At 46.9% G+C, this 20,671-nt stretch overlaps 1 protein-coding gene across 1 annotated transcript in view; it reads right to left on the minus strand.

Moving 5' to 3' along the window:
• LOC311236332 (pleckstrin homology domain-containing family A member 5-like) overlaps positions 1–20,671 on the minus strand; it is a gene marked incomplete at both ends in the record, with an annotated part of 83,498 nt that overhangs the window by 61,572 nt on the left and 1,255 nt on the right. Inside the window, 2 exons of the mRNA XM_084338406.1 lie at positions 4,855–4,908; positions 20,057–20,140. Coding sequence (XP_084194532.1) covers positions 4,855–4,908; positions 20,057–20,140 — 138 coding nt within the window. The remainder of the gene's footprint in view (positions 1–4,854; positions 4,909–20,056; positions 20,141–20,671) is intronic.

The raw sequence follows: 20,671 nt of genomic DNA on the forward strand, positions 1-20,671 counted from the left end.
ATTTGACGCCACTTCGATTAGATTACGATTATTCAGGCGACGATTCAATGCATCATGAAATCTCTTCATTTGACCACGATTCGATTCGATACATTTTCGATCAGTTAATTCCCCCAAACATTTTGAATACACAAATGTGGCTGGGGGAACTGATTCACTCAGCATGAATGGACTATAGGTCAATAATAGGGGTGTAAATATTTGACCCCACAACGATTCTTCGATTACGATTCAATGCATCATGAAATCTCTTGACCAAGATTTGATTCGATGCGATTCGACCTTAGGATCGATGCATTGTTGTTACACCCCTAATAGACATTCATCCATGCACTCACACATTCACACACAGATGGCGGAAGCAACCATGCAAGGTGCCGACCTGCTCGTCGGGAGCAGTTAGGGGGTTAAGGGGTCTTTGCTCAAGGGCACATCGACACGCTGCCCGGGTGGAGCCCGGAATAGAACTGGGAATCGGACTTCCAACTTATTTTTTGGGATCGTCTGTGTACTTCAGTTGCCATCATTATATTCAGGATATTCTGTTTATGTCTGTGTATATGTACGTGAATCATGTCTCAGCTGTGCCGTAACCATTTTTAGATACAGCGGCCTCTCTCTCTCTCCACAGCAGTTTCCCTTTTTTTTTTTTTTACATGTCAGTCTAGCCGGCAGACAAGGAGGAGAGGGTGTGGATGTTCTGAAATTGGCCTAATTTTGCAGCTACGTCACTTGACAGTAAATATAGGATCAGCCACTGTGTGTGTGTGTGTATGTAAGATAGTGGAGGCCAGTGGTTGGCAGTGCAGGGCCCCGGACCTCAAAGGGGGGGGGGGGGTGGTGGGGGGGGGGGGGGGGGTGACTCACACGCACCGCCACACTCCCATCTGTTCTTCTCTCTCTCTCTTCACCGTCTCACTCTCCCTTTAATCGCTCCGGCGATCGTCTCTCATCCGGTCCTCCTTTTCATCTTTCAATTGCTCACTTATCTTCCCCTTTGCTGGCCCCCTTTCTCCTCCTCTACATCCTCCTTCGCTCCCGCTGTCTAAAAGGGGGAACCCCCCCCCCCCCCCCCCATTTAAAACATTCCCATGTCGGCCATTGTCCCTGCACAACTCTTTACTGAAGGTCAAATGTGTGATGTCACCTGGATGATGTGAAGGAGGGATGATGCTCCGTAGACCATGGCCGGGGCACTGACTTTACAGACCCATAAATTATCTGGCCCATAAATTCTCTGGCCCTAAATGGTCGAGACAGATCAAACGGCATACGTATAAATCCCAGTTTAAACGCCGGGTATTAATATGAACACACACAGCCGAGGAAGCCACCGCAGAAAGAGAGCAATCCGGGGGCACACTTTGAACCAGGGGAGCTGGGTGTCTGTCTGGCTGGGACAATAATGGGTCGCGGGGGAGCGCTCTCTACCCCCCTAGAGATCTGGAGTCGACGTGCTCTTGAGCAAGGCACTTAAGCCCCAGCCGTTCCAGTGGAGCTGCTATAGGTGGTTGGTTGTGTGAGTGAGTGTGAAGTAGGACACGGTTTGAAAAACCATGCTGAGAGACAACCTTTCCTGGATAATAAAAGGTCAAATAAATAAATAAATAAATAAATAAATAAATGAATAAATAACACAGCATATCAAATAAATATCATTATTTGAAATGTTCTCACTAGAATTGTGTTATGAATCGAGTTCCCGGTGTGCAGTCTACACCGCAGACCTCCCCTCTACAAACAGTATACATACAAAGTCTTTGTATGCATTAGGCCGTGTTCAGACCAAAGTGGCACAAATATGATTTCTTTGCTCATATGTGACTCAGATCTCAGATCTGTTTGTGCAAACAGCACAAATCACATGGAATCTGATCTTTTCAATTCTGCAAAGGGCCACTTTCACAATATGACGTGGTCCTAAATCAGATACAGATTTTGCAATTCAACCTCAGTCTGAACAGACTTTCATGTGTCACATTTTCACGTTTCATTGTGCAACAGTTCAGGAGCGTGACCAGTTCACACTGGAATCTGATATTGGCCACATAATTTTTTTTTTTTTTTTACTATTTATTCATTATATAATAAAAAAAATTAAAACAGGCAAACAAAAGAAATCAGATCTGAGCATATATATCTGTATATCTGTATGTTGTGTATTTCATAAATGTCATTATGAATTGAATATGGGGGACCCTGATGTAAACAAGACGAAAGTCTTTCTCTGGTCTGCATCCCCTTAACAATTGTGTGTATTGAGCTGTACTGTACTGTACCCATCAATCAATCAATCAATCAATCAATCAATCAATCAATCAATCAATCAATCAATCAGCAATACATCAGAATTGAGCCCTAAGGCTTGCAGTGTGAACATAGCGGTGCAGAGCCGGCCTCAGGCAGAACCCACAGAGAGTCTGAAGACAGGAGCCATTAGAGACAGGAAGGAGGAGCTTTCAGCAGAACCCACAGAGAGTCTGAAGACAGGAGCCATTAGAGACAGGAAGGAGGAGCTTTCAGCAGAACCCACAGAGAGTCTGAAGACAGGAGCCATTAGAGACAGGAAGGAGGAGCTTTCAGCAGAACCCACAGAGAGTCTGAAGACAGGAGCCATTAGAGACAGGAAGGAGGAGCTTTCAGCAGAACCCACAGAGAGTCTGAAGACAGGAGCCATTAGAGACAGGAAGGAGGAGCTTTCAGCCAAACCCACAGAGAGTCTGAAGACAGGAGCCATTAGAGACAGAAAGGAGGAGCTTTCAGCCAAACCCACAGAGAGTCTGAAGACAGGAGCCATTAGAGACAGGAAGGAGGAGCTTTCAGCAGACAGAGCAGCTCCAGGTGGATACATTGACATTTTTTCATTTCAGTCCTTTTTCTTCACCAGACACTCGTCACGTTGTAGGAAAGAGTATTTGTCCTCTTGGTTTTTCTGTCCCCCGATCTTGATCCGAGTCATTTGTAGGCCTGTCCCCGACTAAGGATTTGTATAGTCGACTTTGATTGGGAATAATTTGCCGATAGTCGACTGATCCCCCCGAATGCAAAAAAAAGATTTATAATAATTATTATTATATATATCCCATTTGGGTTGTGGGGGTGCTTAATGTCTGAAGGAGTCGCCTGAAGGCTTCTTGTCCTCTGCGAAAGCATGCAATTGGTCCACTGATGGATACATCTTGATATTTGTCTAGTGTGTTCATTAGTGCCCGTTTTCTTAGGCAGTTAGCCTCTCTGGTAATGCACGCCATTAGCGTTAGCCACGCTTCTAGGCCTCTTTGCTTTTTTGCATTCAACTAAGAGGTTGGCAGTCGACTACGGCTCCTTTCGATCGATTAGTCGACTATTCGACTAGTCGAGGTCAGAGGTCAGCCCTAGTCATTTGATATTGAGCATCTGCCAATACCGAGTCCTGATCCAATATTTGTATTTTCCTAGATAATATAGCAGCACAGTGCACCACTTAAAGTTGATTAAAGTTAGTAAAAACCATTTCAATGTAGGTAGGATAATTATCTTTTCTTTTTAACAAAAAAGGATCTGAATTTGATATGGGTTTAATATACCCGATACTGATCACTGGAACTCCCTCCCCCAGTCCATCAGAGACTCCCCTACACTCTCCACCTTCAAAGCTCGCCTCAAAACCCACCTGTTCTCCCTTGCCTTCAACCCCCCCCACCCCTAAACCCCCCCCCTCCCCTCCAACCTGATTGATATGTCTCCAGTCTTTTTTTTGTGCCATCAGGCTGTCTCCCCCGTTCCCCCCATGGTCTCATGTTCCTTTTGTTTTTGTTTCTTTGTTGTTTTGTTTTCGTTTCTTTGCTTTCGTTTCTTTGTTTGTACCCCTGCTCCCGACTACTGTCAGCGACTTCGGGTTATTGAGAAGCGCTATATAAATTAAATTAATTATTATTATTATTATTATCAATACCGATCAATTCAAATATGCCGCGATCGGCTCCAATTCCCGATCGGTCCAATCCAATCGGGACATCCCTATTTCCTGGTGGATGTACTGTATATAGGAGGATGACATGACTCATTCCAAGCTGCCGATGGTGTGAAAATGGACTTGAGAGACAAGTAATTTGTTTCGGTTCACTAAAGTACTGATGGATAGTTTCAACTTTGCAACAAAAGAACAGACAACAGCGTTCTAGAATGGACTACATTTGACTTCCTGTCAGTCGTTGACATTAGCAAAACCCTGCAACAGGAAATCGACTGTAGTCCAAGCCGTCTCTTAGCAGCACATCAAACATTCCTTAATATGCTTCTAGGCAACAAGGACGTCGCCTGCAGGCAGGCTTTTGTATTTCCACTTCCCGATGCGCGAACATCTAGAAAGAGACAGCTATTTATTACCAGAATTTGGACAGCAAGGTTTCAAAAAGAGTGTCAGTTAGGGATGTTCGATATTGGCTTATTTTTTTTTACCGATATACCGATACTGTCCAACTCTTAATTTCCGGTACCGATATCAACCGATACAGATAGATAAAAAAATATATATATATTTGAATGCCAATATCGGCCGATAATACCGGTAGGCCGATAATATCGGACATCTGTAGTGTCAGTGGCTTATGATGACTCATAACCTGATTATGATAAGGTGGCCACAACATGGTGTCCATACTATCCAACCTGGCCAAACCCTGGTAATAAATGGTTCAGGAAAGGGATGTATCAGCGGCTGTCATGGCTAACAGTGGAACTGACATGTCCACCATCTTTGTTCCAACTGGTGAAGACAAATTAAAGACTGCAAAATGTCAAAGTATCACTTTAACGGCGGACAGAGAAGCGAAAGCCAAAGTGCTGAGCCAGACCTGCTGTAGTTTACTGTACCTGTCCACAGTGTCTATGGGTTTGTCAGGGTGGATGAGCTTTCCACAACTCACACTAGAGACACAACAAGGGAGGGCAGAAAAACACAAAATAAATGACAAAATAAATACATGACAAAATAAATAAATAAATTATAACAATATTGTAACAACAACAACTACAACAATAGTAATAGTAGTAATAATAATAATAATAATAATAATAATAATAATAATAATAATAATAATAATAATAATAATAATAATAAGGATTAAAAGACAAGTCAAGATGATAAATTAACATTATCACAAACAACAATAAACCATAACAAACATTTTATAACCATGGGGAGGGAAACTAAATGATATGTACAGTATGTATAACGGAAATAATGTGTGTCAATAATATGTATAACTCTCCCATGGAAAGAACCCATGCTTCATCACAGCCCAAATGTCATCAGAAGTCTCCCCTCTCTCTCACACAGACATACACAAACATATACAAGAATACATACACACAATGTGCACAAACACGCACAAATAACTCTCTCTCTCTCTCTCTCTCTCTCTCTCTCTCTCTCTCTCTCTCTCTCTCTCTCTCTCTCTCTAGCTTGTACAATCTGACAACAGAGGACGTGCCAATAGAGTACTATCGACAAATACATTAGCGACAGAACAGAACGAGAGGCAGATAAGAACATGGAGAGAGAGAGAGAGAAATAGAAACAGATGGATTGAAAAAAATAAGAGAGAGAGAGAGAGAGAAGGGGGCAGACAGAGTGACAGGCAGAAAAAAAGAGAGAGAGAGAGAGATAGAGAGAGACGGAGAGACAGAGAGACAGAGAGAGAGAGAGAGTTATTTGTGCGTGTTTGTGCACATTTGTGTGTGACAACTGTACGTGACAAAGCCCATGAAGGAGATTTGAGCAGACTGAGCCACATGGATCGATGCCTATATATTCCAAAACCCTCCTCAGTGAAAGTGACCTGTGTGAGTGTAGTGTTGGCGTGCCATGCTGTCCCTGTACTCCATGGTGGATGACCAACTGTTGGATTCACACTAAGCAATGTTTAAATGTCATTTCATGAGCTTATGCGGGTATTCAAACGACTAGGACTTCACAGATGGCTTTTTCCGAAGCTCGTCCTTCTATAAGGCAAGTGTGCCTATAGAGGTTGATGGTTCAATCCCAGACACCGACAGCAGGGTGTACTGCTAAAATGGTAGTGTGGAAAGATAAATGGCAATTACCTTGCGCAATTTGGTCCATAACATAATCTCCCTCTCTGTAATTGTGAGACTTTCTTTTGCACAGCCCAAAGCCATTTTAATTCCCCCCGTAGTCTCTCTCCCCAGACTGTGCAAGACCCTTTGCACAGTCTGCGGGCATCACGTACACAGCCTCAAGACTCTGTGACCTTGGCATCACTCAAATTAGCCTAGACAACTTTCATTCCGTCTAGGACTCAATTTCACCGTCTCCTTAATTCCACTCTCCTCTCGTCCACAGTCGGGTAATGAACGAGAAACTCGATCTCGTGAAATTTTCATTAAAGGCCCTATGGGAGGATCAGGAGATCAATCGCAGCTGCTGTCGGAGTGGTGAGGGAGGCGAGGAAGGAGGGTCGGACGATGGAGGGAGAAACGAGGGAGAAACAGAGAGAGGGAGATAAATAAATTGAGAAAGAGAGAGAGTTGTCAGTGTAGCTAATTTGAGAGTCACGGAAAACATTGGTTATTCAAAATGCAGGCGTCTTCTGACATGTGGGTTTGGAGGCAAGCCAAGTTATATTTATTTATTATTATTATTATTATTATTATTATTATTATTATTATTATTATTATTATTATTATTATTATTATTATTATTATTATTATTATTATTATTATTATTATTATTATTATTATTATTATTATTATTATTATTATTATTATTTAATTATATACTAATTATAACTATTATTATTTATTATAATATTATATATAATATATATTAATTATATATAATAATAATAATAATTATTATTATTATTTATTATATTATTGTAAAGTAAACTTTTCGAACTCTGACGACTGAAACTTCAAAGTAATTACACGTACGATTTCACAAAATCGCAAAAGTGAAACGGTCATGTTTTTCTTCCACTTCAGTACCATGTCTGGCACGGTAATTGCCGCTTCTGAATTCTGAAATCCACATGTAATCTGTTAGTGTGCAGATGCTGCACGCCAGAGATGTTTGACGACTAAAAGGAGCAACAAGTGAAGCAGAGCAGCGTTACATTTCAGCTGAGCGAGGAGCACATTTTAACATCCGTTGCTCAAACTGCTCACATTTGCTTATAGCAAAAGCCTCTGTATTATCAGTCATGGGCACGCATTTATACTAAAGTTACTATAATATTATTGTGGTGGAAAATATGATCATGTTCATAGCTCTGTTTAAATACATATTCTCTGTACAGCCTTTAATATAGTTAGTTAGTAAGTTAGTAACAGTTAATATAGTTAACTAGTACAGCTCAGACACTAGGGCAACAGTCTTAACAGTGTTCTTAAAACAACGGCCGAGGCCCAGGACAGCTTGACTTAGATATGACACGTCCGTTAATTTTCTCATCTTTGTTTTCACTTGTCATTCCCAGCTGGTATTTATTGTAAGTCTGACCAGAGCTCTTTCTCACTTTCTGGTCAGATGCTCAGAGACTTGTCTCTGATTGTAATGTAAACTGAGGATACTTTTCTGTGGCCACAGAAATAAACTATGTTCTTTTTTTATACAATTTGACTCGTCTGAATTTCTTCAACGTCTTGGCTCATTTAAAATATTCCACAACATTATATTTCTAATATAATGTTTTAATCACCAATTTGCCCACCGTTGCCTGCTGTTTACATGAATTTTCGAGTTGAGAGGGCCAACCAGGGTTTTCAAGTGTCTTGCCTTGATCAATAGTGTAATGACCATGGATGCTTAGACTCACTAGCCCTTGGCTAACGGGCTGGACCCTTTAGTTGACTGGTTAGCGCTGTCGCCTGTGGTCTGGGCGACCCAGGTTCGATTCCTGGCTGCCCTCTGAATTCACTACAATATAATTCACTCAATGACAATAACACTGTGTAACAAACCATCAAATACACTCACAGCACACACATCCACACGCACACACTCACTTTAAATAAACAACTCACCGTAGCACCCACTTTACCCACTTTAACACACTTTATATTTATTGGTAAAGAGATTTGCACTACAACTCATACCTCATTGCACCTTACCCTAAGTTGTACCTCATCCCATTTCTGCATTGTACTGTAATATTGTATTGTAACTCAGTTACAAATTTTTTTCTACTCTGTATTGTAGGATATGTATATTGAACACTTTTGTTTACACTTGTTTACGTACTTTTGACTTTCTATTTTATACTTTATCTATTTTTTATCTAGCACACTCTCAGGAGCAAAAACGGAAAAAAGCATTTCATATAAAAGTATTGTGTATTTTTGTATGACAACTAATAAAGAAACTTGAAACTTGAAACTTGAGCATCGAGTCCACGTTGCTCGCCTACACTCGGTCTTCAAAGCCGATCGGTCTCAGGAGAAATTATTCACAGTCTCGTTTCTTGCGCAACTTGCTTCTCGCACGACGGTGGCAATTTCACACGTGTATACACTCATTATCCTCCTCCTGAATTACCACGGTGGGGATGATATTACCTCGCCTGCCTGCCGCACAAGAGAAATTACTCCTCTGCATTTTCACATATTCAGCACATCCGCACGCTGAGGTGCCAAGCCAACTGATCATCAACTCCACCGTCGCCGTTCACAACGGAACTCATGTGGAGCCGTCTTTTTCCCCCTCATGTGTGTGCGCCATCTCTCTCCCTCGTCGGAGAATTTACACACAAACTTGACTGCGTGTGTGTCGGGGACGCATCTCTCCTCTCTCTCTCTCTCCCTCGTCTGAGCATTTACACACAAACTTGACTACGTGTGTGTCGGGGACGCATCTCTCCTCTCTCTCTCTCTCCCTCGTCGGAGCATTTACACACAAACGTGACTGCGTGTGTGTCGGGGACGCATCTCTCTCTTCCTCTCTCCCTCTCTCTCTCTCTCGCTTGCTCGTTCTCTCTCTCTCTCTCGTATGTATCACGCTGTGTGGGTGACTGTCAAAGCGCTTATGGGCGGAGCCCATCCAATAACAGCCTGAAATCCTGAGGCTTAAAAATGATGCTTTTGAGTACTTCATTAGAACTATAAAACAATGAATTTTTTTTGAAAAAAAACCCTTACAGATGTCTTCCATAGACTCACAGGAATTGTGTAAAGTTGCCCAAATAGTCCAAGGAATAGCAATGCATGTCCCCTTTAAAACAAATAAAGCACGAACATTTGCATGGTACCTTTCTGTGCGTATTCATCCACAATATAGCTCAACATGAAAATATTCGCAATTAATCATAAAAAAAAATTGCCACATTTTATTTCAACCACGAATGCTTAAACAATAATGTTAGTGATAGAAAGTCAAGTCAAGTCAAGAGTTTTAATTGTCACGGCATACAGGTATACAATGAAATGCGGGTGGTCTTGCCCGCAACAATGTGCAATACAGTGGTACATATAATAGAATCAAAAGAAGGAAACAACATTGTGCAGTAACAGGTAGCAGGTAACATGGAGTGACATCTCGGTATCTGTACATAGTTATTTACAGAGCATGTGGGACATGCTAGTTAGCTTTGGTAGTGCAATACACTGTTCCTGTTATTCTAATTTAAAGTGTCCTTTCCTTTGGCCATAAGTGTGCGTGTGTGCGACATGAGTGTGTGCCCGCTCATGTTAAAGTGTTAAGTGGCTGCTCGTGTGTGAGCGTGCACAGTGTGCGTGTCGTGTGTGTGTTCATGTGTGCTTGTGTGTGGACAGTTCAATGTTCTGAGCACTCAATGTTCATGGCTCTGATGGCCTGGGGGAAGAAGCTGAGCCTAAGCCGCTCTGTCCTAGTAGCTGGGGTTCGCAGGCGTCTGCCTGACCTCAGCAGCTGAAACAGGCTGTTATTGGGGTGGTGAGGGTCTTTCATTATCCTGCAGGCTCTGGATTTGCACCTCTTGTTGTATAGAACCTGCAGGGGGGGTAGTGCAATACCCGTGGTACGCTCGGCTGAGCGCACCACTCTCTGTAGGGCCTTCTTGTCCTGTGCCGTGCTGTTTCCATACCAGGCAGTGATGTTTCCGGTCAGGATGCTCTCTACAGCTCCTGAGTAGAAGGACTGGAGTATCTTCCCCGATACTCTGAACTTCCTTAACTGTCTCAGGTGGTAGAGACGCTGTTTCGCCTTCTTTACTACTGTGTCTATGTGTGTTGACCATGTCAGGTCCTTTGAGATGTGGACCCCCAGGTACTTGAAGCTGCTCACCCTGTCCATGGTAGCCCCGTTAATCATCAGTGGTGTGTGCGTCTCCTGCTGTCCTCTCCTATAATCCACGATCAGCTCCTTGGTTTTACCAATGTTCAGGAGCAGGCTGTTGTCCTGGCACCAGCGTTCCAGTACCTCAACCTCCTCCCGGTAGGCCTTCTCATCGTTGTCCGAGATCAGCCCCACCACCACCGTGTCATCTGCAAACTTCACTATGGAGTTGGAGCTGAACTTGGCCACACAGTCGTGTGTGTAGAGTGAGTACAGCAGGGGGCTCAGAACACAGCCCTGGGGGGACCCGATGCTCAGGGTGATGGTGTTGGAGGTCTGACCCCCCACCCTGACCGCCTGGGGTCTTTCGCTCAGAAAGTCCAGTACCCAGGCGCTCAGGGCGGAGCTCAGACCTAGCTCGATCAGCTTGTCCACCAGTCTGGTGGGGACTATGGTGTTGAACGCTGAGCTGTAGTCAATGAACAACAGTCTCACATAGCCCCCCTTCTGGCGGTCAAGGTGAGAGAGGGTGCTGTGCAGTACCTGGGAGACCGCGTCGTCGGTGGACCTGTTTGTCCTGTATGCAAATTGCATAGGGTCCATATCACTGGGGAGGGAGGCACAAATGTGGTCCTTGACCAGCCTCTCGAAACATTTCATGACCACAGAGGTGAGTGCCACCGGTCTGTAGTCATTTGGACATGCTGGGGAGGGTTTCTTCGGCACAGGGATGATGGTAGACATCTTGAAGCAGGCAGGGACCACTGACTCCGCCAGTGATTGATTAAATATGGCGGTGAACACAGGGGCCAGCTGGTTGGCACAGGGAACTCATTTTGTGCAAAAATGGAAAGCTTTTCAATTTCCATGCGATAGTGACGTGTTGGTGAGGTACCCAAACATAACCAGGTACTGGTCCACTTATTGGTAGGAGTGTTGTCAGAAGGCACTAAAGTGTCCTAAAAATAGGTAGAGCAAGGCACTAACATGGCCAGGGTTCGGGGTTATATTCCCTGTGTAGCTCAATGAGTAGCATATAGAACTAATCAGTGTTGCGTTCGTCATATCAACACTGGTTGCACGCACGCTAATGACGCCACGTGCACGCGCGCTCCAGGGCGCGTGCGCTCACTCCCGCGCATGCGCTCACTCCCGCGCATGCGCATAAATGTTCCCTCGCTTAAGCACAGACTAAAGACAATGCCTAATTGCCTCTACGAATGGAATGTAACACATTTCATTCACAGGTTATGTGTGAATGTATCTAAGAACGTATTTAACACACCTGACGACCGGCGCTATTGATATGCAAAGTAGCCCAGGTGGGTACTTATAGCGAGTTGGCGAGTGCAGCGCATTCCTGTGTGCACGCGCGTGCCGTGCACATCCGTGCGTGTGCGTGCACGTGCTTCTGCTCACAAAACTTTGGCTGCACTGCGTGCAACCCCGTCCCATGAAGAACGCATCACTGGAACTAACACTGCCAGGGTTAGGGGTTCTATTCCACGGTTAACAATTTCACTACCGCACTACATAAGGTTAACCCTTTCACTACCACACTACAGAAGGTTAAGCCTTTCACTACCACACTACAGACGGTTAACCCTTTCACTACCACACCACAAACGGTTAACCCTTTCACTACCACAATACAGACGGTTAACCATTTCACTACCACACTACATACGGTTAACCATTTTACTAACACACTACAGACGGTTAACCCTATCACTACCACACTACTGAAGGTTAACCCTTTCACTACCACACTACAGAAGGTTAACCATTTCACGACCACTACAGAAGGTTAACCATTTCACTACCACACTACATAAGGTTATATACTCGTACTGGCATCGCGTCCCGCTCTTACGCCATACTGAGATATACCTCATCTCATGTACCTAGTGTACTCCATCAACGAATAAAAACAAATACACCCAGCACCTGCCAGGCCCCGCCCTAGTGACGTACTATATAGTACTAGGCGTGGTCACCACTCGCTCTTCCTCTATTTTCGTTTCCATCATAGCGGATGCGTGCACCCTATGCAACTAGTTGTCATGAACATTTTGAGAAATTAGGTTGAGTGCTTACCGAAGATTTGCCTACCCCTGAAATCTTCGCGGCATGTTCTGGCGGCGCTCGTATGGGTTCTGCGACTCTGCAGCAGGATGCATTTCGATGCATCTCAGCGTCGAGTCTGTAGACTCCTTGTCTTGTTGACAGCAGACAGAGGGACGGCGTGTGAGGTGTAGCTATCGAGCTACCTCACACAAGGTAGGACTTACGCCACTAGGCATTATCGCTGGTGTTAGTAAATGCTGCTTGTTGTGAGTTGTATATCTGCGCCAGGGGCAGGATGTTTGGGTAAACATTGGACGTTTCCCAGGCTGTCCTGGAGCGCGCTGCTAATACTAAATGCTATAAATGCTGGGTCACTGTTCTACTGTTCCCCGTTGTGGGATGTCACTAGGCATGACAATGCTGGCGTTTGTGATGTGCTCGAGTTGTCCCGGGAGACAACCGAGTTGTGTATTGGCGCAAGCAGCGGGATATCTGGGTAAACGTTGTTGTTTTCCCCGTTATCCTGGAGCGTGTGGCTAACGCTATGCTATATTGGGCTACTGTTCTGTTCTGTCTCCCTGCTGCGGGAATGTCTGTCTACACTACAGTCTTCCCTCCTCTCAACCATTCATGCTGACGGTCAATCGGTGTCTACTGGGGGAGTATTGCGGGGGGGCTTTGTTTACCTTTTCATGGGTAAATGGGCTGAGGTCTAGGGCTGGTGTGCTGTTGTGAATATTATGAATGAATGCGGGACTGGTTCTCTCTGGTCCGCATCCCCTTAACGTTGTGTGCATGGGCTTGCCCATTCTACAGTATATTCGTGGTGTTAGTTAATTTATTCATTAACCCCTTCATGGTGCACACCACAGTGGAGGTTGCTGGTTGCAACCACCACTGGTGCTCCGTGTTAGCATCAGTCCTTAGCTTTTGACATGTTGAAACAGTGCCCTGCCCGGCCGACACCATGAGGTGGGTCGGCCCGGCGAGTGGCTGGTGGGCTGCTAAAGCCTGTACCGCCACGGTATGGAATTGGCAGCGATTAGTAACTGTGTTCGAATTGTTGTTTTTTCTATCAAAAATGGTGTCTGGTGGCGGGGCCTTGAGGGCCAGCCGACGTCGACACATCGCGCGAGGTTGTTGACGTTATTAGCTTTGACCTAGCCGCAAGCTATAACCGCTCAGGGCTCCCCTCTCCGCAGAGGATCTTGGTCTTCCCCCCCCCCCCCGCCTCACGCCGCGCAGCCAGAGGTGAGAGCATGGCCTCGTCAGCGGCTATGGCGAGGCCCTCGACAGGCGGCCATGTTTTCCCCCGCCAGAGGTATCCTGGGCGTTGAATCGACAGGTGTCCACAAGGCCGACAGCCTTGGCGGCCGAGGGATCGGCCATGTTGGATGAGCTCGGCTTGGAATATACAAGCCGTCGCCGTCCTGCCACGAGCAGCCCGCTCTCCGATCACTCCCTCCCCCAACATCAGCGGAAAAGGGGCTCTGATTTGTTTCCTTTGGCTGCGGGCCGCGAGCCTTCGTTGAAGCGCATGCGGCCCCACGTTTCGCTTCTCATGGGGACAGGGGCTGACACCCAGTTGATGGCTGAGCCTGGGTCTGTCCATGAGAATGTTGTGCTGTCAAGCGGCTCCCACACCATAAGCTGTGTTTGGTTGAGCCTGATGTTACGTCTGTCAACTACAAGTGTCAGCAGGGGGGCTCGAAACCTTTTTTGAGGCACACAGTGCAGGCTTCCCCGACCTCGCCTTCGCCAGGCCGGGTATCATGTTGGTGCCTCCCACTCCTGAAAGATTGGCAGTGGTCTCGCAGGCGCGCGTGATTTGGGTGGTAGTAATATCACTGCAGGGCTACGGTGTGTAGGAACCCATGGGGGCCTCACACCTTGCATGTCCGGCTGCAGAACAACTCCTCAGCATGTTCTGGTGGGGTGTTCAGTGGGGGAGCTTTTGTCACCTAGAACTGATGTCAGCTTCCCCCGTATCAATTCGGCCCTTTCTGTCGGGGTCCCCCCTTGGGTGCGATTGCCTCGTGGGTAGTGTCAGGGTCAGATGTCCCGACACGGAACGCTCTGCTCGCACGGGTCCAGGGTTGGCTACGCACAGCGGGTGGGACCGGGCCGCCTATCTACAGTTCCTAGCGGACCTGCGCCACATGGCGGCGGGTGCGTTGGGAGTGTCATCACATATGGCTACAGCAGTACCATATGTCGAGGTGGATGGAGAGAACGCTGAGGCGGGGACTTGTATTTACACAACCCCACCCGTTTTCGGGTTTGGTACAGACCCTATTGTCAGCATCACCAGCAGTGACAGCTCTGGTCGACGAGATCCAATCTCTGTGGACGAAGCAAGCCATCGTCGTGGCGTTTATCTCCCGGTGTTCTCTGGTGCCTGAGAAATCGGGAGGGGGGGGGTGTGTCAGACCCATGTTGGACCTGTCCCATGGGAAGGTTCAGCATTTTTTGGATCGTCTCCTACCTGTTGAACACTGTCAGGTGGGGGTCTGGTTCTCCTCCATAGACCTGTAGGATGCGTGTTCGCATCCCCGATCTTCCGTCCTAGGGCTTACCTACGCTTCCTTTGCAGGGTTAGCGTATGAGTACCAGGGGCTGCCGTTCGGCTTTTCTCTGGCTCCCCACATCTTCACCAAGTGCGTGGAGGCCGCACTGGGGCCTCTGTGTCGTCAGGGGTTACGAAGTGTATTCTGCCCTGACGACGTTCTGGTCCTTGGCGGTCAAGGTGGATCGTCAGGTCTCATACCAGGCAGGTTTCCTACCAGCCTGGGGTTGCTGTAGACTGGAAGTAGAGTACTCATCTTCCCAGTCAACGGGTGGAGTGCTATGGGCATCCCTCTCAGAGCGTGTTGCGACACACTCGGGAGGTTCCGTCCTAGGACGGTTACGGCGCTGTCCGTGATACGCCTGCTCGGTATGAGGGCATCTGCTCATTCCGTGGTCCCTCTTGGCCTCCTCTTCACCCCAGGAGGAGGTTACGGAGGTGGTTCTTTTCCAGTATGGAAATAGACCTGGTGAGAGGCAAATGGAAGCGGCTACGGTTCCCGTGTCAGTACTGGGGGACCTCGCCCCTGGGGAGGGCCTGGGGTCCTCACCAGGGGGGTCCCCATGGGCAGTAGGCTGTCCCACGTCACGTTTTTTACCGACGCCTCCCTCGCTGGAGACACGTCGGGCCAACGCAGTAGGGGGCAGCTGGCAAGCCATGCTGCCCGGTCTGCGCTACGTTCAATGTGTTGGTATTGAAAGCGGTCCTTCTGGTCCTCAAACGGTGTTTGATCAGGATGGACAATACGACGTCAGCGTCGTATATCAACAGCCAGGGAGGAGTATGCTCCCCCCGTCTGCACCGGGCGGCTGGCTATGGGCGTTATCCATCTGCGCGGCCTGAGGGCTCTCCACATCCCCGGCAGGGTGAATGTGGGTACAGGTGTAATGCCGCGGGGCGGTCCTCACCCTGACGGGTGGGGATTACGTCCGGACATAGTCAGGCAGGTCTGGGACCGATGCCGTGCCGCCTGGGATTCTTTCCCCCATACATCTGTTAGGTCAGTTGTTGGGGCGGGTACGCTGAGGAGCGCAAGTCCTTGATCCTGATTGCGCCGGACCGGGGCGCAGCTGTGTGGTTCCCGGTCCTGATCCAGCTCTTGGTATCCCGTCATGGCCTGTTCCTTGGTCATCGCGGGCCCTCTCTCAAGCGCACGGGTCTCTGTGTTAGTTCCCTGTGCTGGGCCAGCTGCTGATGGTTTGGCTGGTGAGAGGGTGAGTCTGGAGAGGATGGATCCTTCTGTGGTTGGTACCCACCGGAACGCGCATGCTCCCTCCACTATCGCGGGTTACGCGGGTAGGTGGCGTATTTTCCAAGAGTGGTGTAAGGCCACCCTCTTGTGAATCGTTTCCTGCTTGGCGTTCGACGCCTTAAGCCGGTGAAACGCTCTTTGGCTCCGAGCTGGGATCTTCAATTGGTCCTCGGTCGGTTGTCCTTGGTCCCGTTTGAGCCTCTTGAGCAAGCGCTGTTGGAACGGCTGTCGTTCGAAGACTGCGTTCTTGCTGGCCATCACCTCTGCTAAAACGCGTGGGTGTGCTTTGTGCTCTCTCGGTACGGCCAGAGTGCCTGTCTTTTCGTTCCGATTGCGGTGCCACTCTGCGGCCTAATCCTGCCTTCGTTCTTTCCGCTCCAGGGATATTATGGTTCAGGTGAATGTTAACCGTCTGTAGTGTGGTAGTGAAAAGTTAACCGTGTGGTAGTGAAAGGGTTAACCGCCGGTAGTGTGATAGTAAAGGGTCAACCTTCTGTAGTGTGGTAGTGAAAGGGTTAACCTGATGTTGTGTGGCAGTGAAAGGGTTAACCGTCTGTGTATTGTCGCAGTGAAAGGGTTAACCGTTTGGTAGTGCGGCAGTGAAAGGGTTAACAAAACCAGCACACAGTACATGTTCTGTCTGGTGTCTAGTGGGGCCAGCACACAGTACAACATTTGGAACTTTGGTTTTTGGAAAACTTACATTTAGAAATATATTATTTATATATCAGATCGTATCGCCGTCATTAACACCTCTGGTTGAGGAGCCTGACTTTCTCACCATCACACGGTTTGACGTGGAGATGTTTAAAAATACAAACCACACACCTCATTAGCATATCTGTCACACACACACACACACACACACACACACACACACACACACACACACACACACACACACACACACACACACACACACACACACACACACACACACACACACACACACACACACACAGAAACACATACATTGTGCAGTGCTAATAGGAACAGTGTGACAGAGGAGATAATTAGGCTGGGGGGGAGAGAGAGAGAGAGAGCGAGAGAGAGAGAAATAGAGAGAGAGAGAGAGAGAGAGAGAGAGAGAGAGAGAGAGAGAGAGAGAGAGAGAGAGAGAGTGAGAGAGAGAGAGATAGAGAGAGAGAGAGAGAGAGAGAGAGAGAGAGAGAGAGAGAGAGAGAGAGAGAGAGAGAGAGAGAGAGAGAGAGAGAGAGAGAGAGAGAGGGAGAAAGTGAAAGGCCAAGTGTGAGAAGTGAAATAGCAAGAGGGAGGGGATATGAGAGGGAGGGATGGTGGGAGGGAGAGAGGGAGGGAAAAAAAGGTGTGAGAGAGAAAGAAGAAAGGATGGGGAAGAGAAAGATTGAGAGAAAAAAAAAGTTTTTTCACCTCTCACTCTCTCACTCACTCACTCACTCACTCCCTCACCTCTCTTTGACATTCACTCACTCTGTGTGTGTGTGTGTGTGTGTGTCTCTCTCTCTCTCTCTATCTCTCTCTCTCTCTCTCTCTCTCTCGTTCCCAGGTTCCACAGGACAGAGACAAAGACAGATTGAACTGTGGTCCCTGTGACTATGCCGGAGGTGGAGCATGTAATTGCCCGAGTTTGCCGTCTTGTTGGGAACCAGCGTACTAAATCACAGCCCAAGTCATCTCGAGTGTCGTCCCCCCCCCCCCCTCCTTTTCATGACAGTATTTTCTCCTTCATAGAGTGTACCGTTCATCATAGATGTCATCCAAGAGTCGATGGGAGGGATGATTCAGCAAACAGCCATAGAAGCTACTGGAATGACTCTACCCCGCGATGTGCAAACATGCATCTGAATGATGAATGAAAAGTGTACTCGGCCAGTCAGTCAGTCAGTTAGTCAGGCCAAAAGTCAACCCATAGTCCAATAGCTACACTGAAACAGTCAGTTGATCAGACAGACAGACAGAGAGACGGATAGTAAGTCCTATATAAACGACGGATTGCAGAAGGATGAAACGGAGTTCAGTCAGCCTGACGGATAAACGGAAGCAGTCTTACATCCAGGCAACTTGACATGACGGGGAACATGCTCTCATTGTACCACTCCAGCCACAGAGAGGGAGAGAGAGAGAGGAAATCTACATTCAAGTATCGTTCAAAAAGGACCACAGGCAAGAGAGAGATTGAGTAAATCAGTGAAAACAGAGATAGAGCAATAGAGAGAGAGAGAGAGATAGATAGATGGAGAAGGGTGAATGAAAGACACAGAGAGAGCTCTTGTGAATTGTTAAGTTGGGATCATGCAATCACCTGCGATTATCATGAGACTATTGAGCGTAAAAACAGCGGCACAATCCTCTCTCTATTCTGCACGAGCCTCCAGGAATCTCCGTCAATAATACACACAGTCCCACAGAAGACGGATTCCGAGGCCCTGTAAATAAGATATACTGTGCACCACGTTCCATGACTTCTCAGCCGCAGATTTATAGGCGCTATATGTTGTGACGACAACTGAGGAGTTATTCCCTCCACTGCAGGCACAGATGGGTTGTCAGAATACCACACGTTTACTACAGTTCACTACTACAAGGCACGGTTGCAGGCTAAATGGTACCTGGCTCTTCTACATAGTTTGTCTTGTAATTAGAATCTTTAAAAGACAAATATGGAGAAAGGTTTTTTGTTCATGTTGAATGAATGTTACCAACACAAGCTGCTTTTCTGTGTGGACCATGAATACAGACCTAGCACAGCATGTGTGTGTAGTTCTCCTTCTTCCAAGATGGCTGCCTGTAACCATTGGTAACCACTTTTGAAAGAAAATGCCTAATTTCCAGCAGTGATAGTAAGCAAAACACTGGGAAAGCACGCTATTACTGTTCCACTGTGACTTGTTTACAAGATCCAGTACTAAAACACCAATATATTACATTCTTGTTGATATATACCTCATATATTATATTATATTATATCAACCATTTCATTTTGCAAATAGCAACCGTTGTCTCTTCGATTGCCATGTACAAAACAATGGTTGCTATGTTACAGCCAGCCATGTTGGAAGACAGATATTTAAACAAACATTCTGTGCGTGGTGCCCCACAATGCTGTTGATGCCATCATACTTGTACTCCAGTACTCCAAAGATGACTTGTGTAGATTCCACATAACAAACTAGAGTACTGACTTTGTTACCTGAGAGAGATAGAGAGAGAGAGAGAGACATAGAGAGAGAGACATAGAGAGAGAGAGACCAATATATACAGAGAGAGAGAGAGAGAGAGAGAGAGAGAGAGAGGAGAGAGAGAGAGAGAGAGAGAGAGAGAGAGAGAGAGAGAGAGAGAGAGAGAGAGAGAGAGAGAGAAAGAGAGATAGAGAGAGAGAGAGGGGGACAGATAGAGAGAAAGAGTGAGAGAGGTAGATATGCATAGAGACAGAAAGAGGGACAGATGGGTGGCTAAGTGGCGCAGTGGGCAAGGCGCTTGCCACTAACGCAGGAGATGCTGGTATCGAGCCCAGCTCTCAGCGTTGCTACCAGCTTGGCTGGTCGTTCATACTAACACAATTGGCAGTGTTAGGGGTGGGAAAGCCGGTGGGTGGGGATTGGACGTTGTGGACAGCGACTCCTACAGGTCGGTTGGTGCGCCTGTACAGCAGAATCAGGAAGCAACGGGGGCAGCGTTACTCCTCGCCACTGAGAGATCGCGCTGTACAGGTGAAAAGATGTGACAGGCTGCCTCCTCGTGTACCGGAGGGGACACGTGATGCAAGGCTTCGTCCTCACTACAGCCGACCAGTGGGAGGCATAGTCTAGCAACGTTCAAGACAGGGGAGGGAAGAATTGGTTAATACGAAATTGGGATGGGAGAAAAAATTGGAAATGGGGAGAAAAAGTGGGGGAAAAAAGAAGAAAGAGATACAGAGAGAGATGAGAGACGGACTTACTGTTCGTTGACAACAAAAATACAGTTGTCTTGGGAGGGGACGCCTGTGACTGGATGTTTACAGGTCACCTTCCGCTCATTGTGACTAGAGAGAGAGAGAGAGAAAGAGAGAGAGAGAGAGAGAGAGAGAGAGAGAGAGAGAGAGAGAGAGAGAGAGAGAGAGAGAGAGAGAAAGAGAGAAGCTTTAAAGCCCACATCACATTGTCTCTTTCCTCAACACACACACACACGCACGCACGCACGCACGCACGCACGCACGCACGCACGCACGCACACACACACACACACACACACACACACACACACACACACACACACACACACACACACACACACACACACACACACACACACACACACACACACACACACACACACACACACACACACACACACACACACACACACACACACACACACACACACACACACGTCAAACGCCATATTATTGTGACATTGATAAATGCGGAATCAGATTTCATTGCCTGCAGTAATATTCCCCGGTTTTCCCTCAATCATAAACTTTCCATGATCAAAGGCAACAATAAATCTGTGCCACATAATGTTAGTGAGACATTACGAGACAAATTACAGTATCAACTGCATCACATCACTG

The sequence above is a fragment of the Notolepis coatsorum genome (genome assembly GCF_963971535.1).
Source record: "Notolepis coatsorum genome assembly, contig: SUPER_10_unloc_2, whole genome shotgun sequence".
In the NCBI taxonomy this organism is placed as follows: Eukaryota; Metazoa; Chordata; class Actinopteri; order Aulopiformes; family Paralepididae; genus Notolepis; species Notolepis coatsorum.